Source organism: Oryctolagus cuniculus, chromosome 3 (genome assembly GCF_051225735.1).
Source record: "Oryctolagus cuniculus isolate XC-2025 breed Fujian yellow rabbit chromosome 3, ASM5122573v1, whole genome shotgun sequence".
NCBI lineage: Eukaryota > Metazoa > Chordata > Mammalia > Lagomorpha > Leporidae > Oryctolagus > Oryctolagus cuniculus.
The window spans coordinates 139,982,733-140,009,565 of record NC_142869.1 but is presented as its reverse complement, the minus strand read 5'-3'; the positions used below and the strand labels follow the sequence as shown (position 1 = coordinate 140,009,565).

Here is a 26,833-nt window from a genome sequence, read left to right as displayed (position 1 = left end):
AGTATGCATGGGAGACTTCCAAGTTGGCCTCCAAGCTGTAAGTAGTGAGAGAAGAGGTGTCCTTATTGGACACCATGTTCCTAAAGATGATTTATGAAGGACTTCAAAAAGTTCATGGAAAATGGGCGTTATCTTTTAATTCCATTTTTCATTTTTTAAAGTTTTTATTTGATGAATGTCCATTTTTCCATGAACTTTTTGAAGTCCTTTTTACATACTAAGTTATCATGACTGATGACACTGACCACTAAATCCATCCCTTTGCTCTGGTTCCATGCTTGCTTCCTCTAACCATAATTTGACTTATTAGTGTTTTCTTTTGCCTTTTTTCTGATGATAATGATTTTTCTTCAAAAGGACTTGATATGTAAAAGGTCACAAAATTTAGTAGTCAGATTTGACTTGGCTGCATTACTATATACTTTTTTTTTTTTTTTTTTAAGATTTATTTATTCATCTGAAAGGCAGACATACATAGAAAAAGACCTTCCATCTGCTAATTCACTCCCCAAAAGGCCAAAATGGTTGGGGCTACACCAGGCTGAAGCCAGGAGCCAGGAGCTTCTTCCAGGTCTCCCACGTGAGTGCAGGGGCCCACGGACCTGGGCCATCTTCCTCTGCTTTCCCCAGGAGCGCTAGCAGGCAGGTGAATCGGAAGTAGAATGGCCAGGACTCGAATCGGCAACTATATGAGATGCCAGCACTGTAGGCAGAGGCTTAACCTTCTACCTCACAGTGCCATCCCCTACTAAACACTTTTCAAAAATCTATTAGGCCGGCGCCGCGGCTCACTAGCCTAATCCTCCGCCTAGCGGCGCCGGCACACCGGGTTCTAGTCCCGGTTGCCCCTCTTCCAGGCCAGCCCTCTGCTGTGGCCAGGGAGTGCAGTGGAGGATGGCCCAGGTGCTTGGGCCCTGCACCCCATGGGAGACCAGGAAAAGCACCTGGCTCCTGGCTCTTGCCATCGGATCAGCGCGGTGCGCCGGCCGCAGCGCGCCGGCCGCGGCGGCCATTGGAGGGTGAACCAACGGCAAAAGGAAGACCTTTCTCTCTGTCTCTCTCTCTCACTGTCCACTCTGCCTGTAAAAAAAAAAAAAAAAAATCTATTATCCTATGCTCAGAAACTAGCAAGATCACTGTTATTTAAATTTTTTTCATCCATGCTGCTGTGTCTTTACTTTTAGAAGCTGCAACAGAATTTTATATCATTCTTTAGTTCATATTTACTAAGATGCAGAAAACCAGCATTTTGAAATTTTCTTAAATTCTAGTAATTTTTTAATACTTAGATCTAAAATGGGTCATGAAAAGTTTAACCATAAGTAGGGATGAGAGCTTCAAAGCGATTTTCAAAATTATATCCTGGGGCCAGCATTGTGACGCAGTAATGTTAATCTTCCACCTGTGGCGCTGGCATCCCATATGGGTGCTGGTTCTAGTTGCTCTTCCTCTGGTCCAGGTCTCTGCTATGGCCTGGGAAAGCAGTGGAAGATGGCTCAGGCACTTGGGCCCCCGCACCTGCGTGGGAGACCTGGAAGAAGCTCCTGACTCCTGATCTGCACAACTCTGGCTGCTGTGGCCATTGGGGGAGTGAACTAGCGGATGGAAGACCTTTCTCTTTGTTTCTCCCTCTCACTGTCTGTAACTCTACCTCTCAAATAAATAAATAAAATTAAATTAAAAAATTAAATCCTTTGATTCTGTGATTTTTTCCCCCCATGGATGAGACGTTACTGAAAATAAGGATTCCCCTTTTCTATTTTGGGTAACTTAAAAAAAATCAATTAATTAGCTAGGACAGGAGGTGATACTTGCCTGTTGTTCTTGTGAAAATAGGCAAAAATGTGTTGATCTTAACAATGAATATTTACAAAAGATAAATCCAGAGGGGTAGTGGCAGTGAGGCCAGCGTCATGGGATGCTATTTTTTTCTTTTTTCTTTTTGACAGGCAGAGTGGACAGTGAGAGTGAGAGAGACAGAGAAAAAGGTCTTCCTTTTGCCATTGGTTCACCCCCCAATGGCCGCTGCGGCCAGCATGCTGCAGCCGGCACACCGCACTGATCCGAAGGCAGGAGCCAGGTGCTTCTCCTGGTCTCCCATGGGGTGCAGGGCCCAAGCACTTGGGCCATCCTCCACTGCACTCCCTGGCCACAGCAAAGAGCTGGACTGGAAGAGGAACAACCGGGACAGAGTCTGGCGCCCCGACCAGGACTGGAACCTGGGGTGCCAGTGCCGCAGGTGGAGGATTAGCCTATTGAGTTGCGGTGCCGGCTGATGCTATTTTTTTCTTTAATTTTGTTTAAGGAATACAACTTCATGCATTTAATATAAACAAATTTGGGAACATGGTGATTCTTCCCCCCCACTTCCCTCCCACCTATTCTCCCACCTTTCTTCCTCCTCCCTCTCCCTTTACCATTCTTATTTTTTACTGAGATCAATTTTCAATTAATTTTATACTAAAAAGGTTAACCCCCTAAGTAGAGAGTTCACCGAATAGTATGAAGAAAAAAAAAGCACAAAAACAAACAAGAATAATACTGTTCATCAACAAGGCAAGGGATGTTATTTTTTCATACACACTTCACAGTTATAATCTTTGAATCAGAAGTTTTACACTTGTATACTGACAACACAGTAGTAATCTACAAAGCTATTTAGCAACACAAAGAGCTAATGTGTTCTTACAAAGACAGAATTAATCAAGATCTATGAAATCTAAGTTTAAATTCAACCCCCTAAAAAAGACATTTAAGAGTTAGTGGCTGGTACTACAAAAGTTACAAGAATGAAAAACAAGATTCACAAAATCAAAAGATATATTACACATGGTATTTTAACCCAATTTTATTATAAATAAATGTTTCAATATAATTTTAGTATGCTTCGTCATTATAGTCTACTTTAATCGTATGGATATCATAATTGCTGCATATTTTAATGTACCAACTAAAAAATGATAAAAATATGCTGTTAGCACAAAGATATAAAAGTTGCTCATTCAAAAAACTTCAGGACTTATACAAGAATAATTCCTAAAAGTTTCAAATTATAACTTCAAAAATATAGTACAGAAATATAAAGGACACTGTATTTGAAATTGGCAGTGTACTTTATCAGTTCAGAACACATCCCACTTTAAACACGCTAGCTTAATCTTTCAAACAACATTAAATCTACTGAATATCATTTGCCAAAACAATCTTTAAAAATTTACCTATGCTATAATCAGGGAAATACAAGACAAATGGTTCAAAGCATCCAGTATTTGGACGAAACTTTTCCCAAACAATTTCACTGAGAAATATAACAGTCACATTTCGGTCAGTCTGTAAAAGAAAAAAAAAAAGCTTTGCATTTAAAAGTATTAATCAAAGCAATAATTCCATTTACATTTTTCCTTTAAAAATTCCAGGAAGGGTGGTACTAATGGCATCTTACATGTTAAAGTGATCATTTTAGGTGTGTAACTGATCATACAGATAGGAATAAGTGTCAAAGGGATCATATAAATAAGATCAGTTATCTGCTAATAACAATATAATTAAAAAGGAGAGAACGATTCAACATGGAAAGCAGGCCACACAGCAGACTTAGAATGACAAATGCCCTAAACAGCACTCTGACCTCAGAATCAGCCCTTAAGATATTCTGATCTGGCTGAAAAGCCCATGAGAGCATTTCAGGAATGGAAAGCCAAGACACTGTGGCAAAAAAATGACCTAAATGAAAGATCTCTGTGAGTGAGAGCCTTGGCAGCTCATGACAAGAGTCTCGGGTGATTGCTGACATCATAAATAAGAGTGTCAATTGTTAAATCAACAACAGGAGTCACTGTGCACTTATTCCCTATGTAGGACCTCTGTTCTCAATGAATTCTACTATCAGAATAACAGTAAAACTTGTCATCAAACAGTACTTTATACATTCTGTGTCTGTGTGGGTGCAAACTGTTGAAATCTTTACTTAGTATAGAGCTGGTCATCTGTATATAAAGATAATTAAAAATGAATCTTAATGAAGAATGGGATGGGAGAGGGAGTAGGAAATGGGATGGGAAGAGGGGTGGGAAGGAGAGTATGGGAGAAGAACCACTACTTTCTTAAAGCTGTACCTATGAAATTTGTATGTATTAAATACAAGCTTTCTAAAAAAATTTTTAAATTCCAGTGCAATTTTAACATAAAACACATCATTTGTATGTTATTTTAGAAAACCTAATCATCTACTTGCAAATATTCAATATATCTGTTCTCAAGGATGTTAAGATAGTCACATGAGATTTACTTTAGAAATTAAGAAAAACACTTACTTGAATAATTAAGACAAAACTTTTATGTAAATTCTCAAAAAAATCATAAGCTTTCATCAGTAAATTTAAAAAGGCAAAGCTTATCATTTCTCATCATTAAAAAAGCTTCAGCAACCCACAGAAAAGTTAATATGCAGTTAAAGGAAAATAGATATGCCATATCTATCCCCCATAACAGCGCATACTAGGAACATTAAAGGTTTTCCTTAAGGTTATGTTTACATCAATCGCTAAGTAAAACTGATGTTCAATAAACAATAAAAGCTCAAACTACGAGTATTATCATCTAGAACATCAACATTAAGCAAAATACTTATCTTTTGAAATATTCATATATGTAGAAATTACTATATCAACAAATATTAAGAGAGCCTGTTATCATACTACAGCATGGCCATAATTGTCCTAAACAAGCTAGCTGACATTTTGTGTATTCATCTCTGCATTCTCTACACAAACTTTAATTTTCTCCATATTATTTTGGCATTCCTAGGCTAACAAAGCAGAAAGAAAGCTGTTTTGGTCAGCAGTGGATGACCCTAGAACCAGTCTTCCACATAAACTGTACTGTATATTTTTTAAAGATTTTTTTTTATGTATTTGACAGGTAGAGTTATAGACAGTGAGAGAGAGAGACAGAGAGAAAAGTCTTCCTTCCGTTGGTTCACCCCCCCAAATGGCCGCAACGGCCGGAGCTGTGCCGATCTGAAGCCAGGAGCCAGGTGGCCCAAGCACTTGGGCCATCCTCCATTGCCCTCCCGGGCCACAGCAGAGAGCTGGACTGGAAGAGGAGCAACTGAGACTAGAACCCGGCACCCATATGGGATGCCGGCACCACAGGCGGAGGAGGATTAACTTAATGCATCATGGTGCTGGCCCCTATACTGTATTTTGACACTGAGTGATTTACTGATTCCTCACCTGTATGATTTTCATTGCTTATTTAGTTAACAAAAAGATCTGAATACATAATTCCACAGAAAATTTAACATCTCTATGAGAGGAAAGGATTTTTATTTCCAAATGCTTTGTCTTACAAATTCACTTTTTTTTAGATTTATGTTATTTATTTGAAAGACAGAACCACAGAGTGAAGGAGAGACAGAAGGAAAGATCTTCCATTCACTGGTTCACTCTCCAAACAACCGCAAAGACCAGAGCAGAGCTGATCTGAAGCCAGGAGACAGGAGCTTTCTCCAGGTCTCCCACGAGGGTACAGGGGCCCAAGAACTGCTCTCCCAGGCCATAGCAGTCAGCTGGATTAGAAGTGGAGCAGCCTGGACTCCAACCGGCGCCCACATGGGATGCCAACACTGAAGGCCAGGGCCCTAACCCGCTGCACCACAGTGCTAGCCCCAAATTCACTAACTTTTTAAAAAGATTTAAATAATTTATTTATTTGAAAGACAAAGCAACAGAGAAAGGGAGACAGAGAAAGACACCTTCTATCCCAATTAACTCTCCAGATGGCCTCAACAGCCAGGACTGGGTCAGGTCAAAGCCAGAAACCCGATCTTGTCTCCTATGTGGATACAAGGGCCCAAACACTTGGGCCATCATTCACTGCTTATCCAGGCACAGTAGCAGGATGCTGGATTGGAAGCAAAACAGCAGGTACTTGAACTGACACTCTGATATGCTCTGCTGGCATTCTTAAGGGATGGCTTAAAACTGGCTATGCCACAACACTGGCTAGAAATTCACTGATTTTTACAGAATCTATGAATATACTTGTATGGTATAAAAAAAAAAGTATGCTCTAAACACCATCCTGATTACAAAAGCACTGCATTATTTTTACTTCACTATAATTAGCTAAAAACATTTTATACAGTTAAAAATATAGAGAGCTTAAAAAAAGATACTTATCAGTCTGAAAGGATTTTAGATTGGTAACATTCTTATCTATTCATGAGAAAGTATTTTCAGTATACAACAGTTGTTACCAAACAAAATTTTTTTTACTCAGATACTAAATATATAAAAATGAGAAATGTTTTTGCTAAATTTCTCTTGAATAAAACACATAAATCAAGTATGTTTCAGAAATTTCTAAACAATTTTCTTTTCTGACAGATTTCAGACTGCTGTGAACTCATTAATTTTCTTTAAATAGCTTGCATAATTAAAACTAAAAAATGGTGAAAGTCCTAACTATGGGTACATGATCATCATTCCTGGGCACAAGGAGGAAAACACAGGGTAATTTACCCTGGAAGGGCAAGAACACACTCTGGATTCCAGATGGGGAGTCCCAAAGCAAAGCACTGAAAAACAGTGGGTAAAAATATGCAAAGAAGGTGCAGGAGCTGTGGTGTAGTGGATAAAGCGGCCGCCTGCAGTGCCAGCATCCCACATGGGCGCTGGTTTGAGTCCTGGCTGTTCAACTTCTGATCCAGCTCTCTGCTATGGCCTGGGAAAGCAGTGGAAGCACCCACGTGGGAGACCCAGAAGAAGCTCCAGGCTCCTGGCTTCGGATGGGCACAGCTCTGGCCACTGGGGCCATTTGAAGTGAAGCAGCAAATGGAAGACCTGTTCCTTTCTGTCTGTCTGTCTGTCTCTCTCTTCCTAAGGGACAGGTCCCTGGTCCCCTTCAGAAAATGCTAAGTCAATGAAACCAGGAAAGACTAGACTGTGAGGTTAACTCCCAGCACAGACCACCAGTAGCCACACTCACCCCCCGCCCCCACTCCCCGTGTGCTCTCCACCCTCCTGTCCTAGGACTACTGCTGACAGTGAGCCTTAGGAATTGGCCTTAGGAGCTGCAGTGATTTCCATAGCATTTAGAAGGCCTCCCTAAACTAAGCAGTTTCTCAAATTTGAGTAATGTATTTAACTTTGAAAAGAGGAAATGTTCTAAGCACTTCTCCCCAAATATTTACTTTTTATGATACTGTTGTTACTTAATACTTTAATGCATACATAATTAAAACTAGGTAGGTACAAGCTATTTTATGCTCAAAACACAAAATTATAAAACAAAAAAATTGTAAATTAAATGGAAACTACAAAACCAAAGAATTCAAATGAATATTTACTGAATAAGAACAATATACCATCCTACTCAAACTAAACCTTTGCTTCCTTTGTGAACAGGGTCCTAACAATAAACAGCCATGGCTCCTTCTCTATCATGGAACCCCTATGCTAACCAGAACTGCTGAAGAGTGAATTCTCTCAGCAATTTTCTTTATTTACCTACTACAAAAATCCTATTATTATTATTATTATTATTATTTGGCTCTCACTTGCCACATATCCACATAATTTACCCCCCCCCCCGCCCCCCATTCTTGTTGTTTTCTCACAGGATCATGCCATCCACAGGGACAGGACCATTTGGTACCAACACATTTGTAAATTGAAATAGGAAACTGAGTGTAAGGGCTCTTCAAAGAGTTTATGGAAAACGAAAATTAGGAAAAAAAACTGCATAGATTTTAAAATTATTTTGCATCAAAATAAACTTATTTAATTTCACTTTTTCACAAACTTTCTGAAGTACTCTCATAAAACAGAAATTGAGAAAATCCAGAATAGTCATACCATTCATTTTTAGGCTACTGAATGGAAAATTTAAAAATCCTTGTAGAGAATTTAAATGCCCCATCATTTACTCTAGTAAACATCTCAGAGGGTAAAATGAAAACATTTGATGACATAATCGATCGATTACATTGTGGGGAAAAATCAGTATAATACATCACTTACCAATTCTTGTAACCTAAGAAACCCAGGCAAAAGATTTGCTTCCATATCTCTTAGATACTCTGCTTTATCAAGAACCTTCAATGAAGAAGAAGAAAAGGCAGTAAAACACAATTTACAAAGCCCTTTATAAATCATTTACATAACATACTGCAAAATTCAAAACTTGAACTTTCATGTCATTAAGAAAAACTGTAACAGCTGAATTAACTTTTAAAATGTCATTTACATTTGTAGAAAAACATTTCAAATAGGTGAAATAAATGTTAAAAAGTAGGCTACTATAACACACTTTAACCGAAATGTCTAAGTAGCTACATTAAAAAGATACTTTTTAAAAAAAAAGATTTATTTTATTTATTTGAAAGACAGAATCACAGAGAGAGGTAGAGACAGAGAGAAAGAGATCTTACATCCACTGGTTCACTCCCCAGATGGCGGCAATGGCCGGAAATGCATCAATCTGAAGCCAGGAGCCAGGCGCTTCTTCCAGGTCTCCCACATGGGTGCAGGGGCCCAACGGCTTGGGCCTTCACCTACTGCTATCCTAGTCCATAGCAGAGAGCTGTATGGGAAGAGGAGCAGCTGGGACTAGAACTGGCCCACATATGGGATACTGGCACTGCAGGCAAGGGCTTTAACCCGCTGTGCCACAGCACTGGTCCAAAAAAAGATATTCCTAAAAAGATGGTATAAGTTGCCCTGATGACAACTTCTTATTTAAACTAGATAACCAATAATGTTAAGAAACATTGGGGGCACGCCATGGCTCACATGGCTAATCCTCTGCCTGTGGCGCCGGCACCCCGGGTTCTAGTCCTGGTTGTTCGTCTTCCAGTCCAGCTCTCTGCTGTGACCCTGGAGGGCAGTGGAGGATGACCCAGGTGCTTGGGCCCTGCACCTGCATGGGAGACCAGGAAGAAGCACCTGGCTCCTGGCTTTGGATTGGCACAGCGCCGGCCATTGTGGCCACTTGGAGAGTGAACCAATGGAAGGAAGACCTTTCTGTCTCTCTGTCTATAACTCTACCTGTCAAAAAAAAAAAAAAAAAAAAAAGAAACATTAAACTTTTGTTCAGTGGTAGACAATCCTATTAGAATTGTGTTTTTAAAAGGGTCCTTATCTTTCAATGATATGCAGTGAAGTATTTATGGATGGCATAGTGAATGGTGTACAGGTTACACAAGTTCAGCCACCATGTCAGCCATTCTTCTAACTGGGTGATGAGTTCACTGGTGTACAAGACACTATTCTCTTGACTTTACCTATGTTTGAAATTCCCATAATTAAAAAATGTTTTTAAAAAAGCTTTAAGAGGTCACCCATCAGTGCATTAAAAAAAATGAAAGCGTTAAAAGCATTATCTATAATATTTAGTCTAACTTGCTTTTACTTATGATGATGGAAATTTTTAAATACACACAAAAAGTAGAGAGATGAGTACTAAGAACCCTCATATACCCCCAACCAACCCAAATAAACAACAACAAAAGACCAATCTTGGGGCCAGTATTGTGGTACAGCAGGTAAAGCTGCCACCTGTGATGCTGGCATCCCATATGGACAACAGAGTCCCAATCCTCCACTTCCGATCCAGCTCCCCGCTAATGTGCCTGGGAAAGCAGCAGAGGATGCCCAAGTCCTTGGGGCGCTGCGGCCATGAGGAAAACCCAGAAGAAGCTTCTGGCTCTGGCCTGGCCCAGCTCCGGTCACTGCAGCCATGTGGGGACTGAACCAGCAGATGGAAGATCTCTCTATTTGCCTTTCTTTGTGTAAAATCTGTCTTTCAAATAAATAAATAAATCTTAAAAAAAAGACCAGTATTGTTTCATCTAAATCACCCCTAGCCTAACTGCTCTCTATTATCTTGCTGAATTATACAAAAACAAATCCTAGAAATTTTATAATTCCATCTTATTAATATGCCAGTATGTTATGTAGCTCTAAGAGATGAGGACTTTTAAAATATAAACACAGTATAATTATATCATGCCTTATAGAATAACAATATCCTTTAATACCATCTAACAATCAGTATTCAAATGTTCCCACATGTACCACTAATATTTTCTTATAGGTAGCTAGTGTGATTCAACATTTAAAAAGGTTTATGCATTGCATCTTATTACACGTGGTTTGTCTTGTAAATCTTTTAAATTATTAACAGTTCCCTCTATCCTTCTTTATTTCTTTATTATTTGTTAAAAACAAACCAGATTATCTGTCATACAGAATTTTCCATTTTCTGAAATAGTTGACTATACCCATGTAATGGCATTTAATATTTCTACATTGCACATATTTCCTATAAAAGAGCTGATATATCTAAACATTTGATCAGATTCCCGCTCAAGTTTTGGGCAAAACCAGATCATAAACAGTACTGTGTATTTCTTATTGCACTACAACAACAGGCATACAATACCTGGTCACCCCTTTTTTTGTGATGTTAATATTTAGGTGTTATTAGTTTGATCCATCCATTATAAAGTTCCCTGGTGGCCTTTTACCAATGGTATTAATTGATGATCACTGCCTAGATCCATTATTTTATTAGGGATTGCAAAATTGTAATCTTCTGTCATTCTTTCTGCATTTTTTGGCAGACATTTTTCTAAAATAAACTTTCACTCATCCAAAAACAAAGTTCTCAAAAGACAAGAGAAAAAAATGCCTGTTCTTTCTATTTGCTCATTTTTGGAATAATGAGTTTGTACCTAGATTCCTGTGACATGACAACAGAGTTGGTGGCTTAAAACAGAATTAAAAATTATTCTCACACATGTTTGAAAGACGGCATCTGAAGTCAGTTTTACAGAGCCAGAAATCAAGGAGTCAGCAGGGCCACACTCCTTCCAGCAGCTCTAGGGAAGAATTCATTCTTGCCTAGTTCAGCTTCTGGAGGCTGTCAGCATTCCTTTGCTTGTAGTCACATCACTCGGATCTTTAAGGCCAGCATCTTCAAATTTCCCATTGACTGCTTTATTCCATTTTTGCTACCTGGCTTTCTCCTGTGTGGGTGCAGTATAGTTAAATCTCACTCTGTTTCTCTCTACTGTACAGCTACTTAATGATTATATTTTTGGTTTATCCAGATAAACCAGGTAAATCTCTCCATCCCAAGACTGTTCACTTAATTGTACGTACAAAGACACTGTTTCCAAATCAGTAACACTGACGGGTCCCAGAGATATCTTCAGGAAAACAAACTCCCAAGGTAACCATTTAGTTGAGATTTTGTAGTTTTTAAGCATTTGTTTAGTACTGTTAGGAATTTAAGGATTTTAAGAATGCTAATATGTGTTACCATCCATTGAATTCATTATATTTTTGACCGTTAAACTGTCCTATCCTTGGCCAGTGGGACCTCTTTAAAATTGACTTCTATGTCTTATATATTTACTTATTTACTTGAGAGGCAGAGAGAGCAAAAGAGAGAAAGAGAGAGAGAGAGAGAGAGAGAGAGAGAGAGAGAGGGAGTGCACTCAAGAGAGAGATAGAGACATACAGACTGAGCTTCCATTCACTGGGCACTCCCCTAAGGCCTACAACAGCTGGGGCCAGGACAAGGCCAAAGTCAGGAGCCAAGAATTCAGTCAGGTCTCTGCCCTGGGTGGTGCACACCAACCACCTGAGCAACCATCTGCTACTCCAAGGGTTCAAGTCGGTGAGAAGTTGGTGAGAAATTGCAACTGGGAGCAAGAACTGGGAACTGAACCCAGGCATTCCCATGTGGGACATGGTCTCTTAAATACTAGGTCGAATACTCACCCCTTCTGTGTCTTTTTTTTAAATGACTCCAGTAGTCACTGATAATCTTCCCATTTTCTAAGATGGTAAGATGTTCTATGGTCATTCTGTATATTTTCTTCACAGACCTAAAATCACCTTTTCTCCTAAGAAATCTCTTTTTTTCCCCTAAATACTTGTTCTTTACTAATAAGCACTATTGCAAATTATGATCATTTAGGAATAAAATTAAAATGTATGAAACAGTGCTTCCTCAAGTACCCCAAACTGTTTTGTATCTGCTTTGTTATTTAGTAGAAAGCTTGAAACAATGTATAAGAATATTCATTTAAGATATTTCAATCCTAATTAGACAAAATGAAGCTAAAATTTACTAAGAAGATAGAAATTAGTTTTTCCAGGGCCAGGACTTAGTTTTTCCAAGGCCAGTTTTGTGGCGCAGTGGGTTAACTCCCTAGCCTGGAGCTCCAGCAATCCCATATGGTCGCTGGTTCAAGACCCGGCTACTCCACTTCCAATCTAGCTCTCTGCTATAGCCTGGGAAAGCTGTAGAAGATGGTCCAAGTTCTTGGGCCCCTGCATCCACGTGGGAGACCTGGAAGAAGCTTCTGGCTCCTGGCTTCGGATTGGCACAGCTCCGGCCATTGCTGCCAACTGGGGAATGAACCAGCAGATGTAAGACCTCTCTCTCTCTCTCTGCCTCTCCTCTCTGTATAACTCTGACTTTCAAATAAATAAATAAATCTTAAATGTATTAAAAACATGAAACTTATATAATGCAAATAAAAGAGGGCAAATTGATACAGACCAAAAAAAGCCCCAACAAAAGCCTGCTCTAGCCAAAGGACTAAAGCCTGCACTAGCCAAAGGACTAGGAGAGGGGTGGCCTAGCCAGACTGCAGGACACAGCACTCTCCAAGTTTTCTTTATACAGCACCAGGTTCTTCATTTCCTCAATGTCCTGGGCGCCCCTCTCTTCTCAGTTATTCACCCTGGTTGACCTTATCTGGGCTCCAGGTGTAACCCATGTGCTCACAACTCCGAAATAATGTCTCCACAATAGACCTCTCTTGGACTCCAGACTCATGTGCACCTGCAAACTCAGGATCTCCACCCCAACTTCACATGCCCAAGTCAAACTCCTCATCATTCTCCCCCTCCTCTGCAATTCCCCACCAGCTGGGGTCTTCTTTTAGATAATCGCAACCCCAGACTCAAACACTTGTCAGCTGCCTCTGACGTTTTTATCCTTCCACAACACAAAATTTATCAGGAAACTCTATAAACCCTGCTTTCAAAATACACCTACTTCTCACCACCTATACTGCTACCAACCTGGTACATGTTAGTGTGATGTTTTGTCCACTAGATTATCACAAAAGCCTCAGAATAAGTGGTATTAGTTATTTCCTAGAAACAAACAGGCTGTTTCCTAGAGCTGTCTGGGGGTGGGGGCGGGGGGTGACTGCTTATCTCACAACACTTTTGAGATAAAAAATGTGGGTTTTTTCCTAAGCCAAGCAATTTTTTAATTCTCTGGACACCAAGTAGGTGTCCTACAATTGAAGTCAACTGTGACATTTTCTACCTGGAGTTAGTGCCAGACCCCGCAAGTTAAGAGCTCAATCCCAGGGAACTTCTCCTATGTCACAGTCCAATCGTAAAAGTTTGAGCTGTCCCTGTGAGTGACTGGCCACGAGACAGGGTTCCCAGTACTCCCTCCTCATGTCCAATAGTTTACTAGAATGGCTCATAAAACTCACAGAAACATTTGTTTACATTTACCTGTTTATTACAAGGGATACACTCAGGAGTAATCCAATGGAAGAGATGCCTAGGACAAGGTATGGGGGAGGGGCACAGAGCTTACAAGCCCTCCCCAGGTGTGCCACCCTCCCAGCACCTCCAGCAATCCAAAGCTCCCTGAACCCCATCCTCCCGAGTTTTTATGAAGGCTTCATTATGTAAGCATAGCTGATCAAATCATCAGCCATTGGTGATTAGGTCACTCTCCACTCTCCCCTCTCCAGGTATCGGGTTGTGAGGCTGAGTTCCAACTCTAATGTCTCAGAAACCCCCATTTAGCATTTTGGAAATTGCAACGGCTTTAAGAAGCTATGTGTCAGGAAATGACAAGAGCAAAATTGTATTACAATATATAATATAATTAAAATTTTTATTACAATATATAATACGGCAGAGGCTGCCATAACGAAATACCACACACCGGGTACCTTCAACAACAGAAACTTACTGTCTCACAGGTGTGGAGGGCAGAATCTGACATCAAAGTGTTGGCAGGGCCATGGTTACTCTGAAGGTGATAGACAAGTCTCTGTTCGGCCTCTCTCCTAGTTTCCTGAAATTCCTTGGTTTTTGGCAACATTTCTGTGTATCTATCTCCAGATTTCTTCCTTTCATAAGGACAGCAGTCATACTGGATCTGAAACCTATTCTCTTCCTGAATGACCTCAGTTTAACTAATTAGGAGTGCCAAGACCTCTCTTCCTAATAAGGTCACGTTCTAAGGTAATGGGGGTTAAAACTTTTACATATGAATTTGGGGGAGAAATAACTCAGCCCACCATCCTAGTCTTTATGCTTCTACCCTTTCACCCTCCAGCCGATTCTCAACATACCACCCTCTACTGCTTAGGCTATTCCAGTCACAGTGGCCTCCTTGATATCCTTAAACACACAAGGCATGCTCATTACCCTTGCATTCGCACACAAACCTCTTTGCTTAGAATATTCTTTTTACAGAGATCCTCATGGTTTGCTCCTCAATTCCCTATGGCTTTAGTTCAGGTACCACCATCTCAGATCTTTCCTATTTGGGAAAATAACTACTGCCTCTCACTTCCTTGATTCTCCTTTACTTTCCTTTATTAATGTATCTTACCTGACATACTACATATTAACTTACTTATGGCCTATCTTCCTTTATTAGACTGTCAGCTACAACTGGGCAAAGACTTTGTTCTGTTCCTTGTTCTATCTCCAAAACCTGGAATAGTGTCCCTGACATATATAAAGTCCTCAATAATACTTGTTGAATACATAAATGAGCGAAACTAAAATGCAGGAAGAAATGTAAAAAATGTTTTACACATTTTAGGAAACACAAGAATACCTAAGATTTGATCCCTTCAGTGAATTTATAACTTACTTAGCTGTTACGGTAAGGAACTATATATACAATTTAATTACAATTCCAGAGATAATCATCATTTTAAAAAAGGTTAAAGTATTATGAAAAATTTACTAACACAAAACACATTACAGCAGTCATCCCTAATCTGCAGTTTTACTTTCCATGTTTTAGTTACCCATAGTCAACTGTGGTCCCAAAACATGAAATGGAAAATGCCAGAAATAAGCAATTCACAGGTTTTGACTTGTGCATTGATCTGAGAAGCATGATAAAATCTATCTCACCCAGCACCTGAATCATCCCTTTGTCCAGAGCACCCATGCCATGGATACTGCTCACCATTTAAGTCACGTGGAAGTCATATTGTTTATCAGACTGACTTTAGTGGTATCACACTGAATTCATGAATTTTTACTTGATAATGCTGGCATTTTTGATAAGCTCAAGAGAAGCCATAAAGTACTTCTTTTAGGTGCAAAGATGAAATTGTATGCTAGTCATTTTCACATAGACATAACAACTAGATTCAAACTCAGCCAAGCTAAAATCAAATAATTCATCTTTGTCCATAAAACTACCCATGCACAGCTGACAAGTCAGACATTTGCCATCTTCTCCATTTCTTTCTTTCTGCATGTCTGCCCAACTCTAGCCCAAAGTCAACTTTCTTCCTGTGTGGACAGTCACAACCATTCCTCAGCCTGCAGTCTCTCATCTCCCTCAACGCTACCTATTCAATGTGAATTCAGAGCAGCCTTCCTAAGGCATATTTGTTGCTCTAAGTATTTACTACCTCCTTTCACTGCCTAGGAAATAAAGTGCTATAAAATGAAATAAAGTTAATACTTGCCAAGAACCTCCATAATCTGGCCCCAACTTACCTTTCCTGTCTTCTTTTTAACCCCTTTCATACTTTATAATCCACTAAAATTAGACAATTTGGACTTCTCTGGCCTCCGATTCCATCCATATCACTTTGCTTACATAATTCCTTGCATTTGAAATTCTTCTTCAGTTTCTTTCCATAACACCCTGATCCTTCTCTTAGGTCCTTCTCAAAGGGCATCACCTCATAAAGCTATACTAGATGCACCTCAGTCAGCAGTCTGTGGGAGCCAGCACTGTGGCGTAGCAAGTGAAACCACTGCCTGCAGTGCCGGCATCTCATATGGGCGCCAGTTCAAGTCCTGGCTGCTCCACTTCCAATCCAGTGCTCTACTATGGTCTGGGGAAGCAGTAGAAGATGGCCAAAGTCCTTGGGCCCCAGTACCCACGTGGGAGACCTGGAGGAAGCTCCTGGCTCCTGGCTTCGGATTGGCACAGCTCCAGCGCTGCGGCCATTTGGGGAGTGAACCATCGGATGTAAGACCTGTCTCTCTGCCTCTCCTTCTCTCTCTGCATAACTCTGATTTTCAAATAAATAAATCTTAAAAAAAAGCAAGCAGTCTGCATCTCACTGCTGTCAGTTATCAAATACTGCACAGGTGAATATGTGTCATAAATTAAACAAAGCTCCCTTTGCATAAGGAATATATCTAGCACACTTCTGTATTCCAAAAGCACTTTTCAAAGAGCACTGTACGTAATGGTAGTCAAAAGAAATATAGGGAATTGATCCGCTAAGCAATCAATTTTCAAATAAGAGATGATACATAATCAAGTTACTTACAATATATACAGTCTGATCCTTGAGACTTTCAGCTTTGGTAACTTGTTTAAATAAGCGAACAAAGTCATTGAATGTGTCACAGGTTATTTCAGTACAATATCCATCCTCGGAAGAACTAAGATGACTCAACCTGTTTAAAATTTGCTCCAAAAGAAGTCTCAGGGTAAAGCACTCAACACAATTCACAAAGACATGCGGGAGCTGAAAACAAAAACCAAAAAAATTATTAATAATAAAGCAAACATACAGATATAATAACAGCTGTGCTATACAGTTTCCATTTGCCTATCTGAATCTACACCCCCACTGTTCTCCAATCTGTCCTTGTCCCAGGAGTTTGAATGCCACATACTGCATTAGCCTGGACTCTTTTATTTTCTGGCTGTGGCTGGAGAAACCAACGGGAGGCAGCAGCAGCAGACTGAAGGAGAGTGGTAGGAAAAAGAAGCTGAATACTTATTCCCCTGAGACCAACAACCATCCCCTACTGGGCCACAGTGTGATGCTGGTTTCTTCCAAAACCAACAGCTCGAGCTGGGCAGCCTTCTCTCTAAGGCTACAATTCTTACTGGGTTCTGCCAACAGCTCCTATCTATGACTGTTTCAGCCCTGGAGTTGGTAAAGGCCCTGATGCATCAACATCCCTTACTGGTTCCTCTAAAACTTCCTCAACCTTTGTAGAATACTCCCTTTACTAAACTCACTTCAATTATTTCTTTAGGTCTGTCACTTGTTTCCTACAGAGATTCAAAGAAAACTCTAAACAATTCTTATTAATAAATATATCCAAGTATTTGAATATTAAAATTCTAAGTGGGAAATACAAATTTATTATTTTAAGTTCAAATCCTTAATGATGAAGAAGTCTAGGTCAAAAAGGAAATTTAAAGAGTTAAAATCTAATGATTCTCCTATGAGGATTATAGCTCATATCATAGACTGAGTTCCTGGCTCTGGCCTCTCTGCTGCTGTTGGCATGTGGAGAGTCAACCAGTGGATGGATGATTTCTCTGTCTCTGTTATCTGTGTCTTTTTGGCTTTTCAAGTAAAATGAAAATAAATTAATTTAAAATAATTTTAATGAGTTAACTCCAGAAATAGTAAGGAAACAAACAAATACAGTCTGTTATCAAAATGAAATCACAAAATAGCCCTGATCAAAGGAGATATCTTGTGATATCTGGCACAAATAATGAAACCTATACAGCAGTAACTATTTGTAGTGATATTTCACAAATCTTACTCAATTACAAGGATTTTCTTTCTCTCTCAGAGCTACAGCATAACTAAGGCCATATCATATTTACCTGGGCAGTTTTACCAGTGTTTGCAAACCCTCTATACCCCCATTCCTTTAAGCTCAGGAGTCTACAACGTCTCCTAAATATCTGGCTTATTCCATTTTTACTATCTGTAACCTTCAATGACAGCATATTCTAAGTGCCTGTTTGTACACCTATACCAGAAGTCATAAAAATTAACACCTCACTGATTAAATAGCACCAAAAATTACAATGGGTGAAAACATGGACTATAGCCCTTAAATACTGCTAAGGTCTGGATATTAGTCTGAACACCGAATGTCTCCTAAGGGACCATGTGTTGCAGCTTGGATCCAGGGTGGTAATATTGGGGGTGAAGGTAGAACCTTCAGGGGACAGGGCCTCCTGGGAGGGTCTAGGTCACTTAGGGCATACCTTCAGGTAGTTCTTGTGAAAGACTGGTATAAAAGCCTGAATTAGAGTCCAGCCTCTCTCACTGTTTCCCCCCCTCAAGCTCCATCATCACCACGGAGCCTTCACCAAAGCCTGCATTATGCCGAATGGACTTTTAGCCTCAAAACTGTTAGCTAAAAAAACAAAACAAAACAAAACAAAACAAAACAAAACAAAACAAAAAAACCTTTCTTCCTTCTTAAGTGTTCTCTCTTAAGTGGCTTGATTCATGTGTTTCGTTGTGACAATGAAAAATTAACTAATACAAATACAAAACCTCCTTATTGGATTTGCAGGCTTTTATTCAGTATGGCTTTTTTTTTTTTTTTTTCTCTCAACTGTCCACAACTGGAGCTGAGCTAGGCTGAATCTCAGAGCTTGGAACTCAATCCAGGTTTCCCATTTGGGTAGCAGGGACCCAAGTGCTTGAATGATCACTTGCTATCTGCCAAGATGTACAGTGGCAGGAAACTGGAATCAGAAGCAGAGCCCAGACTAGAACCAAGGAACTCACAGGCATCTTAACCACTGTGTCAAATGCCCACCCTCAATATGTATTTGTTTGGCTGCCTAATACAAAGGAGTTCTCAGATGTAAGGGCTTGGGTCAGGACCTTGTCCTCTCAGATTCTAAAGTTTGCTGTAGAGAGCAGGCACCCAAGTTTTCAAAATGCACAGCTGGTCTTCATGATCAAAGGCTGAAATCCACAAGCTGGTATGTGTTACACACTATTATCTGGTCTGGGGATAATCAAGAAACCCAGTCTGAAGCCAGGGAAACACAACACAAAGTCACAGCTGGGAGGGCTAAATATTGTAACAGAGTGCTAAGGTTGCAAAACAGATGGGCATTTAACACAAATGAGGCAGGAAGGGCTTCCTAGAATATTAGAAGAAAATGTGACAAAATCAGTATTTGGCAAGCAATATGGCAGTAGTGGAAGAGTGAGTAAAGGATCACCCAAAACAGAGGGAGCACCACGTGCCAAGCCTTGAAAGTGAGAGAGCCAGGACTGTATTTCAGGGAGCTGCACTAACCACGCAGCCTTAGGGCTCCAGTAAGACTGGGACAGCACACTGAACCCTGCGGGCTGGCCACCCCTATTTGTATACACACTGCTCTGAAACACAGCCACGTCCATTCAGGTAATACCACTACTTTTATACAATGGCAGTGTGAAGAAATCCAGACAAAAACCATGCTGCCCCCAAGTCCTCAATATTTACTAACTTGCCCTTAGCAAAAACTCTGCCCATCCCTGGCTTAGAATATGTTAGCCACTAACCTTTATCTCATTACTAACATTTAGTTCTCCTAACAATCCTACATGTTGTCACTATGACCCCTATTTTGCAGATGGGGAAAGCACTAAGTGGTGAATCCAAAAGAGGAACACAACTCTGCCAGACTCGACATTCCAAACCCTCAATCATGACTTGATGGGAGATCAACTGAATTCAGCTCATGAAAGGTCTTACGTATCAGGCAAATCACTTGAACACTGTCCTAAAGACCTTAAGATTTGCGTGAGCTAGCTGTTGGGTGAAGACAGGATTGGAACGAGGAGATATGCAAAAATACATGGAAGAAACAATGGTAATGAAACTGAAATGGGAGCACAGTTATGGTTACTAGTAGATGGAGTCAGTATTTTGAGGGTGTAGATTAATAAAACATGTTTCTTGGTTTGGTTTACTGGATTAGTAAGGATGAAGAAAGAGTTAAAGATTTTTTGGACAGCTCTGTCATTGGTGACATCAATCACAGAGACAGGTAACACAGGAAGATAAGTAAGGTAAAGTGATATGTTTAGCTTTGTATTTGTAGAAATTATCAGTATTAATATTATAAACAGTGAAAAAGAAACAAATTGTAATATTTTAAAAACAACTTCTCATCTGTTTTCCTCCAAATATTATCAATCAGCAAATGAAAGAGAAAGGGAAATTTGACCCAATTTAAAAAATAAATTTTAACATCAAGATTCAAATGATCTAATAATAACACTTTTCAAAGTTTACAGTCAGTGAAGGGATTCAAACAAAAGTTAAGAACCGTTTCTAGGGGTCTGTGATTAAAAAATCAATTAGCACTGAGTTTGGGATTATTCTTACCTCTAAAGTTTTCAACAAAGTTTGTGTTACATAGGTCTTCCCACTGGCAGTATGTCCATAAATAAAAATGGATGGAAAGCTGAAATGATGTCTCTGGGGGGAAAAAAGATAAATATCATGAAGTTGATAAACTATTCCTCAACTTGTGATAAAGTTCTGTATGGCAAGGTGAAATACTCAATCCAAGCAACGTTAACAGTGAGTGGGGTCAGCACAGTGGTGCGGTGGGCTAAGCCTCCACCTGTGGTGCCAGAGTCTCATATGAGTGCCCGTTCGAGTCCCGGCAGCTCCTCTTCCAGTCCAGCTCCCTGCTATGGCCTGGGAAAGCAGTAGAGAATGGCCCAAGTGCTTGGGCCCCTGCAGCTGCACCGGGGACCTGGGGGAAGCTCCTGGCTCCTAACTTCGGATGTCTCAGCTCCAGACGGTGCGGCCATTTGGGGAGTGAACCAGCAGAGGAAAGATCTTTCTGTCTCTCCCTCTGTAACTCGACTTCTCAAATAAATATCTTTAAAAAAGAAAAAAAAATTAATAATGAGCATGTAGTGGACTGTTAGATTTTGAACATATGTGAATTCAACTCTTACAAGTATTTTCTGTTATGGAATTAAAATGTCTATAAACTTGTATCTGGGCCGGCGCCGCGGCTCACTAGGCTAATCCTCCGCCTAGCGGCGCCGGCACACCGGGTTCTAGTCCCGGTTGGGGCGCCGGATTCTGTCCCGGTTGCCCCTCTTCCAGGCCAGCCCTCTGCTGTGGCCAGGGAGTGCAGTGGAGGATGGCCCAAGTGCCTGGGCCCTGCACCCCATGGGAGACCAGGAAAAGCACCTGGCTCCTGGCTCCTGCCATCGGATCAGCGCGGTGCGCCGGCCGCAGCGCGCCGGCCGCGGCGGCCATTGGAGGGTGAACCAACGGCAAAGGAAGACCTTTCTCTCTGTCTCTCTCTCTCACTGTCCACTCTGCCTGTCAAAAAAATAAATAAATAAATAAATAAATAAATAAAAGTTGTATCTGGCATATACTGTACATATTTACAGTTTTTATTACTGCATACAGTTACATATACAAACTCCTGCATTTTTAATATATAGGACACTGTATTTTCAACTTACTGTAAAGAGTTTTCCAAGGATAATTTTGCCCATACTCCATTTTTATACTAATCCTCTTTAAAGGATTTAATCCCCTTGCAGACTGCAACTTCACCGTTCATTTTACTGCTTTGAAACTAAGCATATAGAATCAAGGGGCTAGAAGTAATTCTAACAGTCCTTATTTTTAAGAAAATTTGTAGAATACTTTGAATTATATATACTCATTGACTCTGGCAAAAAATGCATACATCTTATCAAATAAAATATTAATGAAATCCATATACATAGATTCAAAAAGAAATAGTCACAAGATCCTCCTGCAGCACAGTAAGTCAGCACCCTCAAGAAGAGTAAAAATGGTTCCAACACCCTTTGTTGGTCTTGTCAATACTACTGCTTAATGAGTCCAAAGGATACTCACAGATACCTACTAAATGCTCTAAAGCACAATCACTAAAAAGAATACAAGTATCAGTAAAAGATGGTTTACTACTCGGGAGTTTATAGTCTAAGTGGGGCAACATACATTAAAAAAATACAAGAAAACTGGCTGATGTCATTCCCATAAGAAAGCCGAGTCTGTACACCATCTTCTATCTCAGCATCAGCATCATACAAATGCATTACATTCTAGTCTCTCACTTAAACACTTCCTTTTACAAGGCAAATCAGGAGCTCAGATTAATACAGGAGAAAGCTTTTGGAATGGCACACCTGTGGCAAAAGCAGCTCCACTGCTAAAAATGAACTAACAATTTACCAAGTGGATATTTTAATATGTGAATCCTTTTTTTAAACTTTGTATGTAACAATCTTAGAATTAACTGGCTCAAACATTTTTCATTACATGCGTGATACTGGGGATCTCTGCTATCCCAAACACTGCACACATTACACCTTTAAAGAGAAGCGAAATAGCAGGCTTCTGGAGTTTTTATTTATTTATTTATTTTTTTGCCAAGTTACACTGAATCCTTCCTTTTCTGGAATGCTGCTATTATTTGGTGCCTAAAGCAATCACCACCCTATAACATCTTTTCAATTGTTACCTAGGATGATATTACACTCTTGGACTGTTACTTAACTTTTGTAAACTTCCCTAACACAAATTCTAATAAGCTAGTATCTAGCACAGTGTCTGAAACAGAAAAGATGTTCAGTAACTATTTCCTCTTGAATGAATAAATGAATCTTCTTGGAAACATGAAGCCATTTTTTATAGTTCTTTGCTACAGTTCTTTGTATTTCCCATATGCACACCTTGCAGAAAAGTGACATGAATATTAAACACGATTTGCAGTAAGAGTGAAAGACTCCATTCTGTAGCCCACACTAAGGCAGCACTGCTCATCTCTCAATGTTTGCCAATATTCTTTTCTAAAAGAGGCACTTCTAGTAGGAATGACCTGGGTTTATCAGTTCCAGTGAAGAAATCCACAGAACATGTTTCTGTGATAATCTGGATAACTGTAATTTCAACACTATAACCTGAAAATATAGTAGCTGACTTCTTACTTCCCTAGCATGTCCCTTTTTTTAATAGAAAACTTTTATTTAATAAATGTAAAATTCAAAAGAACTTTTGGATTATAGCAGTTCTTCCCCCATAACCACCCTCCCACCTGCAAACCATCCCATCTCCTGCTCTCTCTCCCATTCTTCATTATGATTCATTTTTAATTATCTTTATATACAGAAGATCAACTCTATACTAAATAAAGATTTCAACAGTTTATACCCACACAAACTATAGAGTACTGTTGGAAAACTAGTTTTACCATTAATTCTCATAGTACAACACATTAAGGAGAGAGATCCTACATAGGGAGTAGGTGCACAGTGACTCCTGTTGTTGATTTAACAATTGACACTCTTATTTATGGCATTTATGGCGTCAGTAATCACCCGAGGCTCTTGTCATGAGTTGCCGAGGCTATGGAAGCCTCTTGAGTTCACAAACTCTGACCTTATTTAGACAAGGCCATTATCAAAGTGGAAGTTCCTTCCTCCCTTCAGAGAAAGGTACCTCCTTCTTTGACAGCCCATTGTTTCCACTGGGCTCTCACTCACAGAGATCTTTCATTTAGGTCATTTTTTTGCCACAGTGCCTTTGCTTTCCATGCCTGAGAAACTCTCATAGGTTTTTTAGCCAGATCTGAATGCCTTAAGGACTGATTCTGAGGCCAGAGTGCTGTTTAGGGCATTTGTCATTCTATGAGTCTGCTGTGTATCCCGCCTAACATGTCCCTTTAAATGGAGAGTGGTACTTCCACTAATACTGCCCAGGCTACTTCTTTTCTAGTTGGATGAAAATACTGAGAAAAGCAAACCAGATAGGGGGCCAGCATCCCATAGGGGTGGCCGTCAGGCTGCTCCACTTCCAATCCAGCTCCCTATGTTAGTTAAAGCCTGGGAAAGCATTAGAAGATGGCCTGAGTGCCTGAGTCTCTGCCACCTACATGGGAGACCCAGATGAAGCTCCTGGTCATTTGGGAAGTGAACCAGCAGATGGAACACCTCTCTTTCTCTCTTTCTGTAACTCTACCTTTCAAACACATATAAATAAATCTAGAGAGGAAAAAAAAAAGGCAAACCAAATGATCAGGAAATGAGGCTAATTCTAAACTGTCATTTACTTTTTTTTTTTTTAAGATTTATTCATTTATTTGAAAGTGTTACACAAAGATGGGGAGCGAAGAGGGAGAGAAATATTTTCCATTCGCTGGTTCACTCCCTAGATGGCCGCAAAGGCCAGAGAGAAACCAGGAGCTTCTTCCGGGTCTCCCACGCAGGTACAGGGGCTCCACGGCTTGGGCTATCTTCTGCTGCATTTCCAGGCCATAGCAGAGAGCCGGGTCGGAAGAGAAGCTGCTGGGACTCGAACCAGCGCCCACATGGGATGCCAACCTCGCAGGGGGAGCCTTTACCGGGCCCTGGCTCACTCGTTTTATAAAGATCGAAACCTAATCAATGAGTCTGGAGCAAAAGGCACCCCAAAGGCCCCGAGAAGATCACATAATTTCAGTTTTGAACTGATGCGCGCTCCTTCTTACGCGCAGAAGGGACTCCTTCGCCGAGCTCCTCCACGCAGAGGACGACGGCTTCCCTGGAGGCGCCGATCTGAACCCGCATACGCGTCCAGGAGAGCAGGCTGCCGGAGCGTGGGCACGCCGCCGACCCGCTACACCTGCCGCAGCCACCACACCTCCCGCGAGGCGCGAGCCCGTTACAGCCGAACCCCACACCAGCCGCTACGGCTGAGAGCACACCGGCGACTTCCGGCGGCGGCTCTGCGCTCCCGACATCTGCACGGCGCCGGGTGTGCGAGAGGAGAGCCGGCCCTCGCCGCGCCCCGGCGCCCACTAGAAGTTACTCCGGGTGGGGGTCCGCGGTAGCCCCTGGCAGCCACACAGCCCCCAACCTCAGCGGAAACCATGGGCAGGTGCTCCTCAACCCGGACACGAAATTATTACCTAAATAAACAAGCAGTCTCAAAGCCACGGACATGTCCCCCCCTGCAGCATTTGGAAGAAAGAAGACAGTCTGACCACCGTACCTCTCCAAACAGGGACTGCAAGGTGGCCACCTGGGACTCGCGACAAAGCACCATGTTTTCCAAGTGAGGCATCCTGGCGGGAAGCTCGGAGGAGACCGCAGCGAAGCTCCCGGGCAGCACTGCGTCACCACGGGAACACCTCCGCTCCGCCGGAAACGGGACGCGCCGGCGTGACGTCAGCGCGACCGCGGAGCGTCGCTGGCGCCCTGGTCTCCCGCGGTCGGAGCCGGCGGCGGCCTTGTCGGCCTCTTGTTGGCATGGGCGTTTCGGGTCGCTGGCTCTTCCAGCCGAGCTGGGGAGAGGACGCCCCGGGGATGAGTGGAAGAAAAGGGGGCGGGAGGGCACGGGGGGCGCTGTGGCTTCCAGTGTGCCGCGAGGGGCTTCGCTTTCCCGCGTGAAGGTGCCAAATGTAGAGACCTTGAACGCCAGGAAAGTGGACCACCCCCCCACCCCCCCTCCGCTCAGGCACCGGGGAAGGGGACTCTGCTGGCCGGTAGTCTCAACGTCAGCGTTTACCCCTAACGCGGGTGTGGGAAACGTGTGGCGTCCAGTGCAAAATGAGGTTCAGGAAGCGACTGTTGTACTTGCAAACCTGAAACCAGGTCTGGACGTGCCTCGAACTCCTAACCTGAGGAAATGCTGGTGTGTGTTGGCGAAGGTGGAAGGACTCAGCACAGTGCTGCCATTAGCATAAGGCTTTCACTATGCTGGAAACAGAGATACAGAAGTAGACACATGCTCGGAGAAAAGAAGACGGAGCCTTGAAACTCCTGGGTTGGAACTGCTGACTCAACTATTTCCAAATAGGGAGACCTTGGAAGAGTGATGGCGCCTTTCACTTTGAACTTCACGTTGCTAATCTGAAAGTAGGGATAATAGGCCGGCGCCGCGGCTCACTAGGCTAGTCCTGGTTAGGGCGCCTGATTCTGTCCCGGTTGCCCCTCTTCCAGGCCAGCTCTCTGCTGTGGCCTGGGAGTGCAGTGGAGGATGGCCCACGTGCTTGGGCCCTGCACCCCATGGGAGACCAGGAGAAGCACCTGGCTCCTGGCTTTGGATCAGCGCGGTGAGCTGGCCGCAGCGGCCATTGGAGGGTGAACCAACGGCAAAGGAAGACCTTTCTCTCTGTCTCTCTCACTGTCCACTCTGCCTGTCGGGGAGAAAAAAAAAAGTAGGGATAATAGCAACTGGGTGGCTGGCGCCGGGGCTCACTAGGCTAATCCTCCGCCTTGCGGCGCCGGCATACCGGGTTCTAGTCTCTGTCGGGGTGCCAGATTCTGTCCCGGTTGCCCCTCTTCCAGGCCAGCTCTCTGCACCCCATGGGAGACCGCGGCGGCCATTGAAGGGTGAACCAACGGCAAAGGAAGACCTTTCTCTCTCTCTCACTCTCTCTCACTGTCCACTCTGCCTGTCAAAAAAATAAATAAAAATAAAAAATAATAAAAACTTTTAAAAAATAGCAACTGGGTATTGCTAAAAGTATGTGATGACGTGTACAGTGCCTGCTACACATAGATTTACATTGTGGATATCAGTCTGGCTACAGACTGGACCAGACTCATAACTGTAATGGTTAAAAGGACCTTTTGAGGATCGTGGTCTCCTATAACTTCTTGGCAAGTTGCCCAAGGGAGAATTCTGAAAGCCACAGTGGGATGGCCCATCAAATCTTTGTGTCTTTAAAAAAAAAAAAGATTTATTTATTTATTATTTGAAAGGCAGAGGCAAGAGAAAAAGAGGTCTTCCATCCGCTGGTTTACTCGGAA

The 26,833-nt window shown here is 41.7% G+C and overlaps 1 protein-coding gene across 3 annotated transcripts in view; it reads right to left on the bottom strand.

Annotated features, from left to right (window-relative positions):
* The window catches only part of ORC5 (origin recognition complex subunit 5), an 85,664-nt gene extending 59,145 nt beyond the window's left edge, over positions 1 to 26,519 (bottom strand). For all 3 annotated transcript variants that reach the window (XR_016230992.1, XM_002712028.6, XM_051849723.3), the window contains exons 1-5: positions 25,071 to 26,519; positions 20,424 to 20,516; positions 16,595 to 16,795; positions 8,025 to 8,099; positions 3,219 to 3,330 (exon numbers count right to left, since the gene is read on the bottom strand). Coding sequence is in view for 2 of the 3 variants with exons in the window: in XM_002712028.6 (XP_002712074.1) it covers positions 3,219 to 3,330; positions 8,025 to 8,099; positions 16,595 to 16,795; positions 20,424 to 20,516; positions 25,071 to 25,142 (553 nt within the window). In the remaining variant the exon portion in view is untranslated. The remainder of the gene's footprint in view (positions 1 to 3,218; positions 3,331 to 8,024; positions 8,100 to 16,594; positions 16,796 to 20,423; positions 20,517 to 25,070) is intronic.
* Between the last annotated feature and the right edge of the window lie 314 nt (positions 26,520 to 26,833).